The sequence below is a fragment of the Mchenga conophoros genome, linkage group LG14 (assembly GCF_057382185.1).
Source record: "Mchenga conophoros isolate Kocher_MC1m ecotype Shallow Benthic linkage group LG14, M_conophoros_male_GT1.1, whole genome shotgun sequence".
In the NCBI taxonomy this organism is placed as follows: domain Eukaryota; kingdom Metazoa; phylum Chordata; class Actinopteri; order Cichliformes; family Cichlidae; genus Mchenga; species Mchenga conophoros.
Window position 1 is genome coordinate 34520440 of NC_140539.1, and position 21211 is coordinate 34541650.

General features: G+C 40.1%; 1 protein-coding gene across 10 annotated transcripts in view; it reads left to right on the forward strand.

Annotated features, from left to right (window-relative positions):
- Positions 1 to 2806: 2806 nt before the first annotated feature.
- Positions 2807 to 21211, forward strand: part of ryr1b (ryanodine receptor 1b (skeletal)) — a 62372-nt gene continuing 43967 nt past the window's right edge. For 6 of the 10 annotated variants that reach the window (XM_085244115.1, XM_085244119.1, XM_085244117.1 and 3 more), the window contains exons 1-14: positions 2807 to 3066; positions 14185 to 14304; positions 14408 to 14509; positions 15478 to 15498; positions 17605 to 17679; positions 17776 to 17854; positions 18090 to 18202; positions 18288 to 18387; positions 18476 to 18572; positions 18670 to 18744; positions 18900 to 19056; positions 19177 to 19341; positions 20726 to 20847; positions 20948 to 21134. In XM_085244115.1, the coding sequence (XP_085100241.1) occupies positions 3019 to 3066; positions 14185 to 14304; positions 14408 to 14509; positions 15478 to 15498; positions 17605 to 17679; positions 17776 to 17854; positions 18090 to 18202; positions 18288 to 18387; positions 18476 to 18572; positions 18670 to 18744; positions 18900 to 19056; positions 19177 to 19341; positions 20726 to 20847; positions 20948 to 21134 (1461 nt within the window). In that variant the 5' untranslated portion in view covers positions 2807 to 3018. The remainder of the gene's footprint in view (positions 3067 to 14184; positions 14305 to 14407; positions 14510 to 15477; positions 15499 to 17604; positions 17680 to 17775; positions 17855 to 18089; positions 18203 to 18287; positions 18388 to 18475; positions 18573 to 18669; positions 18745 to 18899; positions 19057 to 19176; positions 19342 to 20725; positions 20848 to 20947; positions 21135 to 21211) is intronic. The other 4 variants (XM_085244118.1, XM_085244120.1, XM_085244121.1 and 1 more) reach the window with 1 other exon arrangement.

The following is a 21211-nucleotide window of genomic DNA, read 5'->3' on the forward strand; positions in this document are numbered from 1 at the left end:
GGCGTACTGCAGCAACTGCACATAAAGCCAGCACGATTCGTGAGTTGGCAGAAAACGGGAGTCAGCAGGTTACTTCTGAATCGAGACTCATATTCCCAGAATTCATGTTAGTTCCGCCTCAGTGGCGTATCGCCTTCTTCACCGCCTCTTTTCCTCCTGCTCTCCGTTATCCGCTGAAAGGAGTTGTGTCCCGGCGAGCAGCGTCCTGAAACAGCTTTTCCGCTGCCAGCTGCGGTTGCAGTGGGAGATGGATGAGAAAGAAAGCATGCTCAAGGATGCCAGATGGAGACAGGGGAGGTAGGGATGTGTGCATGAGCACAGTGTCTGAAGGCTGGTCACCGTTGCTGTGAGAGTGTGATGTGCTTTTCTCCCCCCCAGCACTCAGACTTCCAGATTTATTGTCTGGTGCATCCCTTCTGCCTGTCAGGAGGGGTGTGACACGGACGCTCCTGCAGATCCACTGTTTCAATCAAAAGCAACTGTTGATTTTCTGAAAAGATGGCTTTTCAAGGGGAAAGCTTATGCCATGCAAAAAATATTTTTGGGAGGCCTACATAGTTGATTCACAGTAGAGCCAGCTGACAACATTGTGTCTAGATGCAATGCATTTTTTTCCAAGCTAAACTGCTATTTCTTTGCTTTTCAATGAATTATAAGATCCCTGAAATAAGATATAAAAATGAAAACAAATAAAAAATATCAATTGTCCTTACACCTATAGTACTGTTCACACTGATTGTTAAATTCAACCAGTCTGATCAGTCAACAGTTCAGGACCCAATGATAATGAAGTGATATTAAACATAAAAAGCAACAAATCCTTATATTTCACGACCAACGTTGCCAATTGTTTTACAGAGTAAATGAATAATAGATTAATTTACGGTGGAAATGAATGTGTTGTTCATCACTGAGTCAATTTCATTATGATTTTACCTGCTGGATTCTTCCCCAGTCACTGCTGAGTTCATCTCTTAAATGTTAAACCCAGGCAGCACTAAAACCATCTAGAGGCTGTTGATAGAGGTATTGCTTCAGATAAGTGACAGGGAAACTCAAAATAATAGGCTGGTAATGAATCACTATTCTTAGGGGAAGTAGGAAGGTTGCTACTTTACCACTGAAGCATAAAACTGTAATTTTATGGAAGAGTGTAAAAGATCAAAGAGCTAATTAAAAGCCAGACAAAATATCTGTGCAGAGTGTCTCGTTCAGTTATCGATTGGGCTGTAAGACAGCTTCAGTGGTGTCCACCACACTGAAAGTGCCAAGCTGTAAGTTGAGCTGTACTTTGATCCAACAGATTACTTGATTACTTACTTACAAGGATGAGAGTTATATAATATACAATTCCTGTAGTATAGTGGTGAAAATAATCCTTGATCAACAACGAGTCACTCAACAACACCTGCATGTCAGGCAAGAATCTAAACCAGTTCTTTGTAACAGATCAGTTTTCTCTCTTCAACTATTGTTTAAAGAACACAAGCGATGTGATGACACAACTTCTCAGCATAAATGTGGGCTATGAAGTATTTATTATGTTTTCTGCCATTTCATTTCAAGGCCACGTTTAAAAAAAATAAAATGAAAACATTGCATCCTGTCAGAGTTTTTTTTTGTATAGTCAAAGTTGGACTGTGTTGGGAAAGTTATGAACCGTAGTGGTTTAGTTATTTGTCTAACAAGTTAAATATTTTGAGTAGAGCTACAAAGTCCTTTAGGGTTGTGTCAGGAAGATCATCTGGCATAAAAATCTGCCAGATCAAACATGCAGTGCTACAATTGTGGCTCTTGGGGGGATCGCCCTAATGGGGCGATTGTGGCTCAAGGGTTGGGAGGTCGCCTTGTAATCGGGAGGTTGCCGGTTCGAGCCCTGGCTTAGACAGTCTCGGTCGTTGTGTCCTTGGGCAACCACCGACTGGTGGTGGTCAGAGGGCCCGGTGGCGCCAGTGTCCGGCAGCCTCGCCTCTGTCAGTGCGCCCCAGGGTGGCTGTGGCTACAATGTAGCTTGCCATCACCAGTGTGTGGATGACTGGATGTGTAAAACGCTTTGGGGTCCTTAGGGACTAGTAAAGCTATACAAATACAGGCCATTTACCAATAAAGGAACAGCTGTCTAACTTAGCTATTGTTGTATATAAGTTCATTTTGATTAAAAGATCAATCAGCACTAAAACGAATAATGAGCCATATATGGTAAATAATATAGCAAATTTCTTGTAAGTGTGACTTGCAATACTTCAAACATAAAACAAAGAACTAATGCAACCTGCTCGTCAAGTGATGCAGATATCTGAATTTCCAAATAGCTCATGTTGGGCCCAGAAGATCTAGTATGATGTTAATATACTGATACACTATTTATCCCAAATGGTTTTCTTGTGAAGAGCAGCTATCAGAATCAGAATACTTTATTGATCCCTGGGGGAAATTATTTTTTTGTTACAGTGCTCCAGTACAGCTACAGTAACTTACTCACTTTGAAGAGCTGAGGTGTGCTTTTGTGTGCTCTTATTGCACGCTCCCCAAAGGCTAGTCCTCACCCCTCTTTCCTTTTATAGCCTCAGACATGTGGAAGAAGGGGAGGGTGATGGAGGGGGGCAGCCTGTGTGAAGGAGTGGCCCACTTCTACAAACATGGCGCCACGGCTGGATGTGAACGGTGTAAATGTGTAACAAGGTGCCTGCCCCTCCCTCATCCACCCTCCATCCCTCCTACTCTCATCTGCTGTTGGGGATACGATCCAAAGAGGAGAGAGAAGCCGGGGAGAGCCTTGCCTCCTTGTCACTCTCTCACAACACCGTGAGAGCACAGGACGCATGCTGTCCTCCAGTACACCCACACACACTAGCACGGAGAGTGAGAGACACTGAGGCAGAGTGCGAAAGAGAAAGAGGGGTACAGGAACGAGGAAACTAAAAGAGGGAGGGACATAGCAAAGCCAAATCCTGACGGGAGAAAACTGAAGGGTTTTCTGTTTTCTCCTGAGGAGCTGCGAATAACCCTCGGTGAAAGATGGCAGAAGGGGGAGAGGGAGAGGAGGAGATTCAGTTCCTGCGAACGGTAAGTCCTACTTACTTTCCTATTGTGAAGGACTAACCTGCCCATCTGTTTGTAGACGAGTTCTAGAGATTAGTGGATGGAGAGTGAAGTCACGAGTTATTAAAGAAAAGAAGTGAGAAGAGAAACAAAACTATTTTTTTTATGTGGGAAAATCATTTGATTTAACTTTCAACCAGTCCTCATATTCCATCATCAGTTTCATGGCGCTTTCAGTGTTTCCTGGACGAATGGTTTCTTCACTTGTATCCCTTTTGCTCTCCTGGCATCGAATTTTTTAAAACTCAGATTTTGTAGTTGCAGTTCACAGAGCCAAGTCCCGCTTCTGTATATAGTTGACTATTTTTACGCCGCCCTCATTGTGCCATGACCTGCTTATTAGTTGATCTCTTTAAACCTAATAATTGATTATTTCAGTTTCGTAAGAGCTCAGAAATACATTACTCAGTCATATTTAGATCTTTCCACAATGCACCGCATATTGTCTTGCATAATCTCTTTTAAATTATCTTCATAATCTTCTAGATTTAAGAATAGGTGGTAACAGAGTATGTGTGCATATGTGTGTGTGAGCACAGATAGATAGACAGGGGCTGGTGCATCTGTTAGCATCGTTATCTATTTATATCTAAGGAAAGTAGAGCCTGTCAGAGTGGGGTGAGAAGGCAGAGCAACAAGCTAGCCAGAGTTTGCAGGGGACAGCTGCCCAAAAGCTATACATCTTCCTTAGTGACGCAAACAGACAGAGTGTTGCGATAGCCACTTCACAGTTTAAAACCTGTAGGAGAAGACCCCCCAGAACCATCTGCACCAGCTGAGAAGGCAAAATAGGTCTTTATAACCACAATATGTGAGAAAACACTCAATGAAACTGGTCTAGATGTCTGTATTGATCACTGTTTTTTATTTGAATCCACACTGCTTCTATCACTGCAACCTAAAACTTACCAACTTATATTAGGACCTACAAGAGATCTGGGCAAAATGTTTCCCAACCCCTTTCCTTTTACTTTATGTCAGCTGGGATAAACTCCAACCCCTACAATCATAAATTAGATGAAATATGTTTCCTGAACTCCCAATTAATGCTCAGTGCAGGGAACCTATTGTTAATTCTTCTCGTTATATCTTTGCCTGTGTGAAACGTAATAATTCCTTCGAAAAATTCATTTAGATATCGTATATTATTTTCACTGACACATATATTATGTGTCAGTGAAAAGTAATACTGACTTTTGAGCAGACTGTTTCCAGACGCTTGTGTGAGCTATCAAAGTGTTTCACTTGGTTTTCCTTTGCAAACAGCTTTAACAAAAACACTGCAGTGAAATGTGTTTCTGCTAGTTTGTGTAATTGCTATCATTGCTGAAATGTTTACCTAAGTGACACTGAATCTGTTTCGATGTGAATACCAAAGTGCAAGTACAAGTATAAAAGAGCGTAGACAGAGGCATACAGAACAACCAAAAGCAAATTATTGATGGACAGGATTCATTTCAAGCTTGTGAAGCCAGCTCACAATAACCACAAGAATTACAGAGTAACACAGCTGTTGCTGTCTCAAAAAAATGTTTTTTTCTATCTTAAGAAACTTACAAATGAATTGCAAGCCACACTTTGAATGCCTTCAGCAGGTTTGTCATTTGGTCCAAGAGGATCAGTTAGGATGAAACTATAGAACACCAACACTTCAAAAGAAAAATAAATAGTGTAGCTCTCTTTGAATTATTAATGTCTTGTGGACTTCAATGGGTTTATCTTTGACACTAACAGTGTCAGGGTCAGAGGTTCTGTCGACATTTTTTGCAGGAATACAGTACTAAAAATGTTGGTGCTCATGGCGCTGTTAGGCCTTTGGATTAAAGCATCCACCAAATGTTTCTGGTTATTACTCTTTTAAATACATGGGAGGCATTGTGTGAGTCAGCTGTCTCACTCTGTTGGGGTAGTTCCCTTGGTTATGTTGGAAGTGGGAGATGTGAAGAAAATGAAGAGAGAGCACAGAGGAGGTTTTAACTCACCTGGACCAGCTGGGCAGCAGATTGTAGCTATGTCCAATGTTATCTTTTTGCCGTTATGTAATGAGACATGAAGGTTCATAGCCTGCACGTCAAGGCTTTCTTTTGAGCTCAGGGTTTTGGCTTATACCTAGAAAATACTTCTGTAAAACAATTTCAGGCAAATGAGCAAAGTCAACCTTTAAAGTTAAGAGAAATGCAGGTAATTATTTTCGTTATGAGCTAGCTGTTTAAGATATTAGTTCAAGTAAAGCATAAGTTATATCTTACTAACGCCTGTAGGTCATAGAAGTAAAATTTTGGGACTCACAAGTAATGTGTTATATGCAGTTACGGTTAACTTGACTGCCGGTGTTTTTTTCTCTTTTATTCAAGGTCCTAATTTTATAAAGTTCAAATGCCCCCTCATGTCCATCATCGGGACTACAAGTCATAATTTGGACTTCCCTACTCCCCTGTGGAAATCACTGAACCCTTTTGTTGTTTGTTTATTAAAGCAGCTGAAAGAAAAAGCATTGTAATCTCATTGGTCCCTTTGTTTTTATCATTTTCTCTGTTACTCTATTGTTTTTCACCCCTGCTGGGAATCCTCCAAGTAACAAGAAAAGCCGTGGGAGTTTTAGCGTAAGGCAATGCATTTAGTGCTGCATTTAGTGATTTGGGGGTTAGGGGTGGGGGATGTTTAATAGTGAGGGAGGAAAAGAAGACAAGATGAGATCCGTTAAATTGTAAATGCTGTTCAGTGTGGGACACGGGGAACACTTCAGCACATCTCCAGTGACTGTTTTTACATCACGAAAAGCCACTTATAGATTACTCAGCAGTCCTTCTCTATTTGGTTCTGGTTTATGGTGTTCTTGTAATACAGCCCTGGCCTGTGACTCATACAGCGGTGACTGATCGCAGTGTGGCTTGAATAGTTGTACATTCAGAAGTGAGCTTAGCCTTTCCACCTGCTCTGCAGTAGCAGGTTATTTAAAATCGGTCTCCACTCAAACAAAGTGGATGCCCTTCGGTGAACTACAGGTATCTCGTACTCAGCCTGCCCCCTAAAAAATGTGCAAGCACTTCAGCCCCCGCATTTACTGTCAGAGCAGAGACTGTCTTTACTTGCAGTAGCTAGCAGACTTTTCTTTTCTCTTCAGTGGTAGCCACAGCCTGCACTGATGTCTCACATAAACGTGAAAGATCCCAGACAGCGGTGCTGTTTCTCTGTTGGTGAAACTAAAAGCTGTGTCACTGTTTCACGATGCCACATTTGCCATTTTAAAGCACACAAGCAAGCGAGTTTAAGGGGCAGTCGAGTTCCAGTCTATAACAGCAGTTTCTTTTTATAGTGTGCCACTATAAGTGCACACGTTCAGGAGGGAGAAACCAGAGGAGCCAGTGTCCTATTTGCCAGCATCCTTTGGGAGAAGTGGTATGTGTACATGTGTAGACATGGGTGTCTTTCTCTGTGCATCAAGCGAACAGAGACACTGTACATTGTTTTGACAGTTATGACATTTACGGTCAATACAGGCCTGAATATCGCCTTTAAACCAGAACACTATGGGCTGTTGAATTATGTTTGCAGTGAACACTGAATTGGTATTTTGCTGGGTAAAAGGAGAGAGTTAAGAAATCCTCTAAAACAATAGATTGTTTTGTAAGTCATTAAAATGTAAAAAAAAATAAAAATAAAGATATTGTTGGGAAAAAAAACCAATAGATTGTAACTATAAAATCAAGGCCTTTGTTTTTATCTTTATAATTTTCATTTTTATTCATCCATCTATTTTCCTCAGCTTATTCAAGCCAGGGTCATGGGGGGGGGGGGGGGGGGGGGGGGGGTTACTCATCTGCAGATGAGATGAGGCTGACTGAGGAAGGCCAAAACTGTTGATACATATTTTGTTTGATGGTGTTCCTGTATAACTGTACTGAGATACGGAGTCTCCATATTTCACCCTGAACGACTGTGTCCCTTCTCTTTTGATATCTCTCTCTCTTTTCTAACACACACACATACACTGAGCACATCTGTGAGCTACAGTAGCAGCAGATATTGTACTGACAGCAGATGACAGACGGGGTAATGGGGATAGGGAGAGTGCAAGCAAAACACCGCTTTAGAAGTGCTGAGCCTAGGAGATAACCACATCCACATTGGAATAGCAACACATATAAAGCTGCTCTCTCTCTCACACACACACACACACAAACACACAAACACACACACCCAGCACCTGTCATTCTGCCTGCTTTGGTCACAGCAGTTTACACAATAAACAGGTGGTCCGCTTTGCTCTTGGGCACGAGACAGACATAGGGGTGTGGGGGGTTCTGTACAAGCGTTGCAAAGTGACACAACTGTCTTGTTATGCTTGTGTGTGTTTGTTTACACTTAAATAGTCCAAACAAAGTGAAGTGAGGGGAACTGTAAAGAGTTAAATACTTACAAACTTAAGGCAAACACAACTTGTTTTGGCATTGCTATGCCTCATTCCAGTTGTTATCATACAGCCTGTATTTAACCAAAAAACAAAAATAATGTCTTCTACTGTTCTGTAGCTGGTAAACAAATAAACCGAACACTCCTAATACTTCATATACAGTCATGGATATATTCTAGTTCATGGTATAAAACTCAATAATCAGACACATGCTGTTAGAGACTGTATTCATAACGCACACATCAAAGCTGAATCTGCATTTATGAGTTGTTACGTCATCATTGTCTAGCACTGTATCACAGTTTAACAACATAACCCATTTTAACAGGAAAACATTGTAGAACCAGTGTCATTGTGATAGATTACATTAATTCTGTCATTGAATATCTTATAGAAATGAATGGAACATAGAAGCATGGTGTGCAAATGTTTAGTGTTTTTGTCTTTTCAGTCCTTGTATTTTTGGGTATTTTGCTGTATTTTTAACATGTAACACTTGTCTTGTCATCTTGCTGTGCCGTGACTCTTAATGCTGCGTGTAACTTCAAAATTTCACATCTGTCTTACATTGGCTTGCTGATCAGCAAAATATTTTGCATAGACTTAAAGCAAATGAACTTTTTTGAAGAATGGAACATGGATTTAGGCCAGCTAAAATAACTGATTTATATAAAATTGCTTTCCATTCATTTGCTAATGTCTGTCAGGATTATCATCTTTCAAAGGGCAGAGGCAGTTTAGCGTCATTTCTGGTAGTTTGTAGCTGTTTTTCTAACCTGGATGAAAATAAAGCCTGTGTGGGCTTTCAAAACTTTTATTTAAAATTCAACTTAGATCTTCCTGAGCACTGGATTTGAGAGTTAACACAGCTTTAGCTAAGTTGTGTTTTCTAAATGTGCAACCCACTAAGCTTTTAGAGAATTTGCAATGATTAATTACTGCCTGTCATCTAAACTAACATCTCCAGTAGCTCTAATATAAACTGCTTTTTTGTAACATTAGTTTAGGTTTGTTTTCCTTCTTCTTTATGTTCTTCAGTAGCAGAAGATGTCTGATAGTTTCCTATGTGTTCAGTATCTTGCCTGTGAGCAAGAGAATCTCTTTTGGCTCTTTCTTCAAGTAAGACCTCCAAGTATCTGCTGGTCAGCAGAAGGAGGGAATGGGATAGTGACAGGTGCAGCCAACTAAAATAGGAGTGGAGTGGAAGGGGAAGGCCCAGAGCAGGGTTGGTAGAGGTAACGGAGAAAGAAGGAAAGGGATGAAAGGACAGAGAGAATAAAACGGGTGAGAAATGCACATTGAAACAAATAGCTTAGAGAAAATTAGTAAGAATAAAAGAGAAAGCTCTTAATGTTCACAACATTGCGTCCCATCTATTATGAAAGATTTATCTGCAATAGTTTAATGTAGCATAACAGCTTCCCTGCCTTTGTTCTTTGCCTATCTCAGCTAACTTTCATTCTTTATGAGCTATCTGCAAAACCAAGTCATCATTCCACATTAGATATCTCACCTAAAGCAGACACATACATTTACAGCATTGTAATTACTCCTTAGATCACTGCATCAATAGGAAGTTTCTTATTTTTCCTGTCATTTCTCTTCTGACCTGTAATATTTACTCTGCAGTTGTGTAAAAATGGGTTTAATGCTTAGTATCCCACTGTCAGCCAATATGCTTTTCTCTAATGCTGCAAATACAAAAAACAGCTCAGAGGAGGAAGCCTCTCACTTTAGCAGATGGAAACATTTTTTGGTATTTCCAATTCACCTAGGGAGGATTTAAATTTGCTCTAATGTGGTGCTAACTGAAAGGGAAAGAAGCTTCGCATTTAAGTAGATATTGTAATGTGTGCATGACTTTCTCTGAATCTTTTCAATCAGTGTTGAATGACGTTTATGACGTTTCACTATCGAGTGTCATACAAGTATTAACACCGTAATATAGTTAGAGGAGTTATATGTACCATTAGCAGTAAGAGAAAAAGAAAAGAAACTTCTGTTGAGCTGTTTAACGACAAATTGAGATTTGAAAATTTTTCTAAAATTCACACAGTTTTTCAAAGAAGGTACAAAGTAGGATGAGCCAAACCATAATGGATTACTTGCCACAGCTCTTCTGTAGATTTGGCCACTCTCATTTGGTTCTGTGTCTTCATGTAAGTGCACAATGACTCAGATCAGGGCTCTGTGGGGGCTATACCATCTGTTAATAGAGTGTTTTTCTTATTCTTGCTGCTGAAGAAAGTTCTTAATTAATCTGCTTGCAGGTCTGGGGCTGCAGTTTCACATGCTGCAGATTGAGTTTAGGTCAGATGCCTCCTAATGATATTATGCTGTGGAGAAGAATCCCATAAATCCAGATACTTCCAAAAAATGCACTTAAATATTTTTTTAACCCACTTACAGTTAATCCCAGAAAAAAGTGCAACTGATGCTATGACATGGTTTCAGAGGTGTTATGGTAAATTATAGGGTTTTTATCTGGTGAGCACTGTATGCAGCCTAACACAGCTGTCAGACTCGATGATTGATTTCACATCCTCAGCTTTCACAGACCTGAGAAGATATTGGAAAAATAAAGATTTCGTCCTTTTTTAAGTCTAAATTCAAGAGTTTAAAGACATAACTGCTTATACATCAGAATATAAATATACATATTGAATATTTGATTTTATATATAATTTTATATATAGTAACACATACTACATATAATAGTAGTATGTGTTTCTTTAGCACCGATGTGTAAAAATACTACTACAATTTCATTGTAGTATTGTACAAAGTATGAAACTTTGTATAAAAGAATGAGAATAAAGAGTGAAACTTTAAACTTTGAGTGAAATGTGCAATAAAAGTCAGGGAGAACAGGAGAAGGATGTTTGGAAGCTTTAATTTAAGTTAAAACCCTGTGAGTTCTACTACCCCTCTGTTAGACAGCTGTGACGAAGGATGCTGATTGTGCACCTGCATGGTCTCTCCCAGTATTCAAAGGGAAACCCCATCACTATTCTCCCCTCTGGCTTATTGAACTGTTCCTCTCCTCCACCCACATATTGAGTAATGTGCTGTCCCTCACTCTTTTTATGTCTACAGGAATATAATCAATAGCCTGGGGTGTCCTGCATCAGCACAGTTAAATGGGAGCATTGGACAGAAATCTAGAGCCATAAAGAAAGAATGAATATGTTATCTGTTTGCTAATGATTCGATTAAAGGACAGGTTTTCAGTAGCATAGATGTAGCTGTGTAGCATAAAAGGCAGAACTAGTTTGTTGCTGCTGAGCTGCTGATTCTGATGTGAGAAACCACTTGACTCAGTTGGATGAGTGTGTGAGTGTAATTTCTAAATATATAACTAGAATTCAGTATAAAAAGAAGTTTTTTTTTATAAACGTGTCTATAAACCCACTTGTTCCTGTCTCACAGTCCCTTTGTGCTGAATTAAAGCTGATCACCTGCTAGTGGAAAATGGTCAATTTACCAGCAGTTAGAAGTGTAACTTTGTTGCAAGTGTTGACGTCATTGTATCGGACATACCGGTGTAAAGATGTCCCAAATAACCCATAAACTGTTAAATCCCAGATAAACTAGGCCTATATCTTACACTTGGGGACCTGCGGTGTGTCAAAGATGCTGTTGCCCCAGCTGTAATTTAAGAACATCCTCTATAAACAGTCACTGTCCACAAACCAAACAAACCAAACAGTGACGCACCGCCGCGGCCACAGCAATATTTTTCCCAGCTTTGTTCACAGATGTTCTATTACACCTGGTTCCCTGATTGTGGCTAATCTCTTAGTTTAGGAGATCATGAAAGGATTAGAGGGAGCAAATATCACTCACCATTTTGCATCTGTTTGCTTGTTTACTTCCTGTCTGCCGCGGGCACCATGCCTGCTTTTCTGGGGAATCCTTGGCTATCCTCTGTCTGCATGTGCACCATTAGAGGGCCCTAGAGAATATACAAAGGTGTCTGCTTTCACTATCTGTGCTTGTGGCTGTAAATCTCTGGTGCAATACATACTTCTGTTGGTGCTATTAATGCTCACTAGTTGGTTTGTTTGTTTGTCTGTCTACTATTTTCGTTCCGTTTGTCTTAACTTCTCCTTTTAACCTCAAATATCCGCATATCCTGATACTTCAGCTGCCAAGTCCTAACATGGTTTGGCTGTAGCCTTACAAGCAGCATTTGCATGAGGCATTAAATGTGTTTTATGTTTTTATGTGGCTCAGGTATAAGTTCAGTGGGTCAGATGAGTAATAATCATGACATCCTGACTTCCACTCAGTGAATCCTAGCTGTCTTGGTCCCATCAGATATGGTCACAACAGATGAACAAATAATCAGAAGTTGTGGTTGGTGTACAATTAACTGTCAGGTGCACATCTTCCAAATCCTTAAAGCTGCCTCTATTAATAACTGTGTGAGCTAAGCCTGTGGGTTTGTGTGTCAGCTTTTCACGTGGTCAAATTGGAAGTGATTCACACTGTGTGACTTCTGGAAGGACACTGCCCTGTAGCTGCTGATACATTTGACTTAGGAGTATTATAAATGTTGGGGAAAGTTGGTTTCTTATCTTCACTGTGTCACAAATGACTTTTCCACAGTGTGGCGGGGCTTTGGTGTTTATTCTGTTCCAAAGTCCCAAATATTAGCTAATAATCATCATTAACCACTTTCAAGAACATGTTCACAAAATACTAACGCACAAAAAATAACACAAATTGAAAAACTGATAAAGAAAACAAAAAAAGTATTCTTTCTATACAAACTTTAGTCCTTGCAGTCCTCTAGAAAATCCTGTTTTTTTTTAGATCATGACTGCAGAGGTAGAAGCTGTGTTTGTCTACCATGTGGGGCAGCGGCTGTTGAAATAGATTAGAAGCCAATGAGCAGGACTGCTGTATAATTGTAGGACATACAGTGTGTATGGTTGCCACCTGATCACTCAACAGTAAACCACTTGGTAACTTTAGTCTTTCAGACTCTTATTAGGCCAGCCCTATCTGCTTAATGAGGTTTGAGTATTTGTGCACTGGCCTCAAAACATGATCGCTTTAGACAGTTTAACCCTGACTTAGAGCTGTTTAGACCTTGTAGCCTTATTGTCGTTCTGTAATGCTGGCTTTAGAACAGGTATACTGAGTCGATAAAGATGCATGTCATTGTAGTGCGTGCAGGTACTGGTCTGAATCTCAGCTTGGTGCTGTGTAGGTAGATATTGTTGTTGCACAAGGGAGACAAAAAAAATCTTCCAAATCCAATTTTGTTTCCTGATACTTCTGAGGTTTAAAAGTCAGGTTAAAAAAAACTGTGCGAGCCCTGTGCAGTTTTAGTAACTCTTGACTTGCATTGAGTGCTGTTGCTCATGTCTGCAGTGAAAGAGAGAGGACACATTGCTCCACTTTTCTGAAGTGCAGAGCAGGTAAAGCAAGGAAAGGACAGAGAAGACATTTCTAGGCTGAGGAGATGATAGATGATAGCTCAGCCAAAGGAAGAGGGGTCACTTTTCAGCCAAAGAAATACTCGAGGCCTCTGGGCATAAGAGATGAGTAGATGTTATGAGGTCACAGCTCTGCATCGTTTTCCATTTTCCTGTTATATGCTAAGCTATAAACATAGATCTGCAAAATCCTTTCCTGCCTTTGACCTCGCTTCAAAGGCCCTGCTATTTTTCTAACAGTAAGTCATGACACATTACAGCTGCAGAATCACCAGGGTGAGACAGCGAGCACTTCAAGAAATGAGAAGACAGAATGATACATTACTTGTTAGACGAGAGGGGAGAAAAGTCAGGGATCCGTCCAGAGCTGTAGAGGGGATAGTATTCAGGTTAAATGAAACAGCTGAGAATTTTGAGTGTCAGGTGTGAGGTTCACATGCGAGGGGGTGTTTATTGCTGTATTTACAACAGTCTCTGCAGCGTCCAGGCATTGACGAGGAGCAAACAAATTACTCACTGTTAGCATTCTGCCCATGGAATAGAGGCACATCTAAATATTGTGCCATACCTCACTAAAAGGAGCTGTTTAAATTCTGCTGAAAGCTCATATCCAATTAATCCTTTACACATTCACAATTCAAATTTCTCAATGTGTACATAAGATCTACCTATTTTAGTCATGTTATTGTTGTGGTGATGGATTTAAACTAAGATTGATTTGAAAAGTTGTTATTTATTCATGCAATAGTTTCATAGCTTCAAAGTGCACTAAATTATTGCAGGTTTAGCATTCGCTGTGATAGATTATCTACTTAAAGCAACAGATTTATTAGTGGTAAAGTCATAAAACATACTAAATCAGAGGGTTTTTCTCTAAGTGTACTAGTCATTTTTACTTCAGTCACTGTGTACTCTACAGCAAGTGTCTATTTGAAATGTGCTGTAGACAAGTTTTCCTTTTTTGCACTTCTTGCAGAGAATTTCAGTTCAGTCAATAAAAGGTCAGCATTGTACAACAGAATGCCTGCAATATCAAGTGAAAACATTGTTTTTAATAAAAAAAGAAATACCTAAAAAAACAACCTGGCAAGCACAACTGCAACAAACATGTAAGAGAAAACTGTAGTTGAATAAGTCATGTAAAATGATGCATCCTAAAATTAAAAGAACAGTGAATAAGAAATATCGATAACAGTTTGTTTGTTTGTTTACTGAGTGCAGGATGACCAGGTAGTTCTGCAGTGCACTGCCTCCGTCCTGAAGGAACAGATTAAACTGTGTCTCTCCTGCGAGGGCTTCGGGAACCGTCTCTGCTTCCTTGAAACCACATCCAACGCTCAGGTGAGATTCTGTTACCCATTCCTCCCTTTCCCTTGTGCATCCACTTGCTTGTTTGTTTTTTGAACAACTTTAATTTACCTCTCTATTGTTTATGCATTTGCAGAATGTGCCCCCAGACCTGGCCATATGTTCCTTCATTCTGGAGCAGTCTCTCTCAGTCCGTGCTCTGCAGGAGATGCTGGCCAACACCGTGGAGATGACCGAGGTGGGGGTCATAACTAAAATAATAAAATAATGAAACTAGTAGAGGATATATAGAAATATATTGAGAGGGTGATTCATAAATGTAAGAGATTCATGGAGTGCTAAAAGGAATGCGACTGATGAAAGGCACACTAAAGAAATATACTTAGTTATGAAGATTTTTAAGGTCTCTCTGAATGCAAAAATGTGTATATTCTGGATGCAATTTTACTGCCTCTCTCACTGTCCATCTTACTGTCACCAGACAAAAGTTGTCACATTCAGCTGGAATTGCTAACGTCATTGTGTTTGCAATTTGTTGTGTGCAGTTGTTGAGCATAACTTTTCTGTGTCGTCTCCCACTACTGCCAAACCTATATGGCAAGAAAAACGACAACACTTTTGAAAGTCTGCATATGAAATTGACTCTATTTCCACCATGTCAACAAGAAGTACCCAGCCAAGTTTAACAACAAAATAGATGCAGCAACCCTCTAACAATTTCCAGTCTGTTTTACTTGATGCACAACAGCTAACATTAATACGGATAAATAATTTTTACCTCATACCTTATTGCAAAGTTGGCTGTTTCTAACAGTATATGAATTAAGAAACCGTTGACTACATCGTTCTGTATGTACTTAAAAACATCCTGGTTCAGAACACTTTGTTTCCAGTCTGAGACTGAGAGATCCTCGACATGTCTCTGTTTTAGACAGAGAGAAATAAATTTGCAGTTTATGTGGGTCAGACTGTTTAGTAGCGCGTGCCAGTCCTGTCTTAATATGTAGGTGGTATTTTTCTGCTCCATCACAGATGGAGCTTTCAAAATGAATTTAAAAAGTTCACAGTTGGAGATATTATGAACCAAATTCCTTCAGCCTACATAACCACCATCAATGGACTTATTTTTGGTGTTTATTTTATTATGATTTTGTTACTTGCCATCTGATACCCGCTCCCCTTCCCTTCTTGCTCTTTGCAAAGCAGGCAGTCGATTTGGACAAATGGGTATGTCTGTTAACGTGTGTTATTTCCTGTAATGTGTGTCCCAACCAACCTGGCAACTGTCCTTGTTCCTGTCATGTTGGCAAGTGGGTGTCCTAGTGAATGAAATACGTAGTGCTGTATCATTTACACATCTCGGTTTGTATCAGTTAAGCTCTCACCATAAGTAGGTGATTGTCATGAACACCTGTGTATAGCTTTTAGCAGCTGGTGGAGTTCAAGTCCACTGTCTCTGTGCTGAGCTATTAAAAACAGCACTGTTAAGCATAAAAAAGTAAAGTTTTAGGAAAAGATTAGATTTTTTTTCCACAGTTTTGAAGCAAGAATAGAGCACAGCATTTTTTCTAATAATTAAACTTCAATCTATCCCACAATATGAGACATAGCTACAAGGCATCACTCATTTGCATTTTGTGCAAAACGCAGCCCATTCATCATAATTATTATTTTACCTTGCTTGATGTTGCTCATTTGTTTTAGATCATTGTTCTTTGTGAGTCTTAAAAATTGACCTGTTATGCTTTTCTTTTTCCCCCCCTCATACTTCAGTTGTGGATGCTCATACTAAACATGGCCAAACATTCAAATAATAAGGTCGTATGTAAAGACAGTCCCCGGAAACAGAACACTCAGGATTCTCAGGATCTGGTCTGTCAGAGTTTTTTCTACACTTAGATGTGTATGATGCAAGAGGAGACATCCTTAACATGGTCATGTCAAACAGACACTTCTCGCAAAGAGCACATAAGCCCCATCCACATGCTGTTAAAACCACCCAGACAATCTGAAGAAAGCTGCCTTAAAGGGAGCGCGGCTTTAAAGGTGGAGGAGCTACAACAGTGGGTGAAAAGGGGCTGAACCAAAGCCCTGTGTGAGCCCACTCTAGCAGTCAAACAATAAAAATGAAGAGCTGGAAATGAGCATAACAGGTCCATTTTTATAACACATCCCAGTTCTCCTTTTATTCACAACATGTTATCATATTGATAAAAAAGATTAATTCACTATAAATGTACACACTTGGGTTTACTATCAAGGCATTCTGATCCTTGAAGGTTTTTGTAAGAGAAACTTTTGGTTGTTTTTGGTATTTTTTTCATTTTCAGATGATTACCAGTTAAGTATGCTTTTCACAATTTAACTACAATGGGCCATTTTGATTAGTATACAATCAAAATATCAGTTAGCACATCAAAAAAAACAAAAAAACAGTGTTGAATCTTTGATAAGACAGGTGAATGAAAGCTGATACAGCTGAGGCAATGATCTTAAGCTAGCTTTAAGAGAAACTATTTCAAGCCTTTTATTAGCTGCATTATGACTAGTCTAGACAGTTCCTGCTTCACAGGAGTTGAAAGATGTGGAAGAGCCAGGCTTCCCTACTGATGAACAAGAGGATGAGAATAGAATGGCATGCAGCCCAGCAGAGGTTCCCACCAACATATGTCAGGGATGGATGGAGAAATTGGACACCCCAGAGCTGCGGACAGGCCTAGCTCCTTCTTAACACACGCACTTGGGGATAAGGCCCACAACACAATCGCCAACACAACACCTGTCCTAACTCATCTCAGTGGATTATGGGTGCTAAACCCTTAATAAAGGTTTAGTCTTATCTTCCTGTCAGCACCCCTAAATGTTAAATGTTGCGCTTGTGTTTGAGACTATAACCTATGGTGACTGACATTAGGGTTTAAATAAATAAATTGGGCAGGTCACTATTGGTTAATATAAACTTGTGACTAAACTAGACATATTGTTTACATAAATTGAACACATCTGAAAGACAAGATACATATTATTGATCCTAATAGGATGTGTACTTTGACTGAAAAGTCTATGCACCATATACAGGATCAATGAATTCAACAAAAGTTGCTACATATAATGGACAATATAAAGGACAGGCTTAACTGAATAGAGCTTAAAGATCTTTAGTACATTCATTTTCAGTTATTGAAAGTTTCAACCAGCCTCTAATCTTTTCTTCTGACCTTTGAACCTTTAAAAATGTGTCGTTGTTTCCCCCCATCAGGTCAATGTGTTTGTTAAAGTATACAGTCACTTGTGTTGATTTGGCCTGTTAAGTATTTTTTTTTCTCACCTCAGTCGTCCCAGGGTGGAGGTCACCGCACTTTACTGTATGGTCATGCCATCCTTTTGAGACACCACCACTCAGGCATGGTAAGGCTAGAAATGAGCAAGAAATAAATGTAAACCTGTATAAGATGTCCTCAAATGCTCTAATTGGAGTCATGTCCTCTATAAAAATCTCTCCAGTACCTGAGCTGTTTGACTACATCTCGGTCCCTCACGGACAAGCTGGCCTTCGATGTAGGCTTACAAGAGGATTCCACCGGTAAGGGAAATGCAGCAGAATACATTTTAGGCCTGGTATTATCTCATTATTCTCTGGTGCTATTGTTATTGCCAACATGAAAGCTACTGACAAAAATAGTCAGCAGTTTATATCCACTTTGTTGTTGGGCTACAGGATATAAGCAGTGATTGTGCAGTATCAGCATGTTGTTACCAAACACAAGTTATCTGTTATATTTTTGGAAATAGCTGTTTTTTTCTTACTCTTGTTGAAGGTGAGGCATGTTGGTGGACTATTCATCCAGCTTCTAAACAAAGGTCAGAAGGTGAAAAGGTCAGGGTGGGTGATGACCTCATCCTTGTCAGTGTGTCCTCTGAGAGATACCTGGTACGACTGCTCCTTGTTTTACACAATGATGGAAACATATACACAGTATGTCTTTTTTAATCGTCTTCTTCTCTTCTGTCCCCAGCATCTGTCCTACGCCAGTGGAGATCTCATGGTGGACGCTTCCTTCATGCAGACTCTTTGGAACATGAATCCAATTAGTTCAGGCTGTGAACTAGCTGAGGGTACAAACCTGCTTTAAAAAACTCTGTCTCTTCCCTGTCCCCGTAAAAATAAACATAACACAGAATGGATGTTTGTTCCTTTACACAGGTTATTTAACAGGAGGTCATGTTCTCAGGCTTTTCCATGGCCACATGGACGAATGTCTGGCCATCGCTACACCAGAGGAAGGAGAAGAAAAGCGCAGGTGAGAATATAGGAACGCTAAGTTGCTCTTAGTAGAACAACTTCTTGTTAGTGTGATACCATGTACATACTGTATGTGTGCGCCCACTCTGCCACAGGATGGCTCATTATGAAGGCGGTACTGTGTGCAGTCAGGCTCGATCCCTGTGGAGGCTGGAACCCCTCAGAATCAGGTGATTATCTCCTCAAGGGAGTCATGTGACACACATTAGTTGGTTGAATTGCTGGGTAAGGTAAGAATAAGGAAGAGCAACAAAAATCAAAATATAGTAGTGAATGAAACAGTTTAGTTGGCTTCTTTATAGTTTTTTTCTTTAACTTTGTGCAGTTGGAGTGGTAGCCACATGAAGTGGGGACAGTCTTTTCGTATTCGCCACATCACGACGGGCCGGTACCTGTGTCTTGATGAGGAAAAGGGCCTCTTGGTGGTCGATCCCGAGAAGGCGAACACCAAACTGTCTGCTTTCTGCTTCCGTGCTTCAAAGGTCAACATTTTAATTTGAATTTCTCAGTGCACTTGGATAGTCATAGTTAATATACGTGATTTCTTCTCTCATTGACTTCAGTTTTTTTCTCACGTATTGTCCTTTTCTCCCCCCGAGCAGGAGAAGGTGGAGGTGGCTCAGAAGCGTGATGTTGAGGGGATGGGCATTCCAGAGATTAAGTATGGAGAGTCCATGTGCTTTGTCCAGCATGTGTCTACAGCCCTGTGGCTCACATATGCTGCCCTGGATGCTAAAGCTGCTCGTTTGGGAATGATGAAAAGGAAGGTAATGATCTATCCTGGGAATAAAAGTGAGATACAAACCCAATTCTGAAAAAGTTGTCACACTGTGTAAAAGATAAATAAAAGCATGATAATTAGCAAATATAAAAATATTTCATTCACAGTAGAACACAGAAAACATGTCAAATGTCTAGTTATTTTAAGAACAATATGAGCTCATTTTGAATTTGATGATAACAGCACACCTCAAAAGATTTGGCAGATGGAAAACAAAAGGTTGGAAAAGTAATTACTTTGAAAAAGAAACAGCTAAATTAACATTTTGCAACTGATGTTAACTGACAACAGGTCAAAGAGCATCTTAGAGAGATACAGAATGACCAATCTGCAAAAAAACGTTCCTAAACTTAAAATTGTGAATATATTGAATGTTTCATCATCCTCAGCACAGAATAGAATCTAAAGAATAGAATAGCCATTTATTGTCATTGTAAATGTGCAATGAAATTGTGAGTGCTCCACACCAACTGTTGTGAGCCTAGAGGTGTGGGACCTGATTGACCTGAGGCGTCTAGAGGGTAGTGATGTCAAACATGTGGAGTGCGGGGTGCAAGGGGTCACCTGTGATGGCCCTGGTTTTCCTGAGACAGGAGGATCTAGCAATGGCCTCCAGGGGTGGGAGAGGGCAGCCAATGATTTTTTGGGCAGTGCTAATTACCCCCTGGGCTGCCTTCCTGTTCTCAGTTGTGGTCGTTGCATACCAAACACCCAGTACATAATATCATCAAAAGATCCCAAGAATTTGGAGAAATCTGTGCACACTGGATAAAACCAAAAATCAGTATTGGATGACTGTTTTGTTTGGGCCCTTGGGCAGCACAGCATTAAAACAGACATGATTCTGCCATAGAAATCAGTGCATAGGCTCAGCTCAGGAACATTTCCAGAAATCAGGTTAAAGATCTATTATACGAAGAAGAAGCCACATGTGAACATGATCCAAAAACACTTCCATCTTCTCTGGGCCATTTAAAATGGACTGGGGTAAAGTGGTAGACTATTCTGTGGACGAATCAAAAGTGAAAATTCTTGTAAAACCTGGATTCCACATCTGGATTAATTTGGCTTGTGGAAGATCTTTCTTGTTATCACCACACAGTTAGAAAGGCTGGATCTTTGATGATATGGAGCTACTTTACTGCATATTCACAGCTTGTAATCTGGAAAAGCACCATCAATGCGGAAGAGTCCGGGTGCTGGCTTGCCAGCAGTCCAGACATTTGTCAGATTTTAGTATTGTTTACCTGCATCTGTGTGCTTTAATGTTTAATGTGAAAATAAGTAAATATTGATAATGGCAAACCTTTTTAAGGTTCTTAAATCTTTTTTCCTACATAAGTACCACCAATGGAAAATAATGTTTCCAGGTTATTCTGCACCAAGAGGGCCATATGGACGATGCCTTGACTGTGTCCCGCTCTCAGACTGAAGAGTCACAGGCTGCTCGAATGATTTACAGCACCACAGGCCTCTTCAGGCAGTTCATCAAGTAAGTTTATATGTTTTCAAAATGTGGATGAGTGGAAACTCTTTTTTGCAGCAGGATGCAGTCATATAAACCTATTATTAAATTTTATTTGTTCTTTCAGTGGATTGGACTCCCTCAGTGGGAAGAACAAGTCACCAGGGACAGGATCACTTCCTCTGGAGTCGGTCATCCTCTCTCTTCAGGATCTCATCTTCTACTTTCGCCCACCTGAGGAGGAACTGGAACACGAAGAGAAACAGACCAAGCTCCGCTCTCTCCGCAACCGGCAGAACCTCTTCCAGGAGGAGGTAATCAGCATGCTGCCATCCAAACCTCTTGCTCTATGAGTGCAAGAAATAATTTCAGTGTTATATTCAGAATAAAG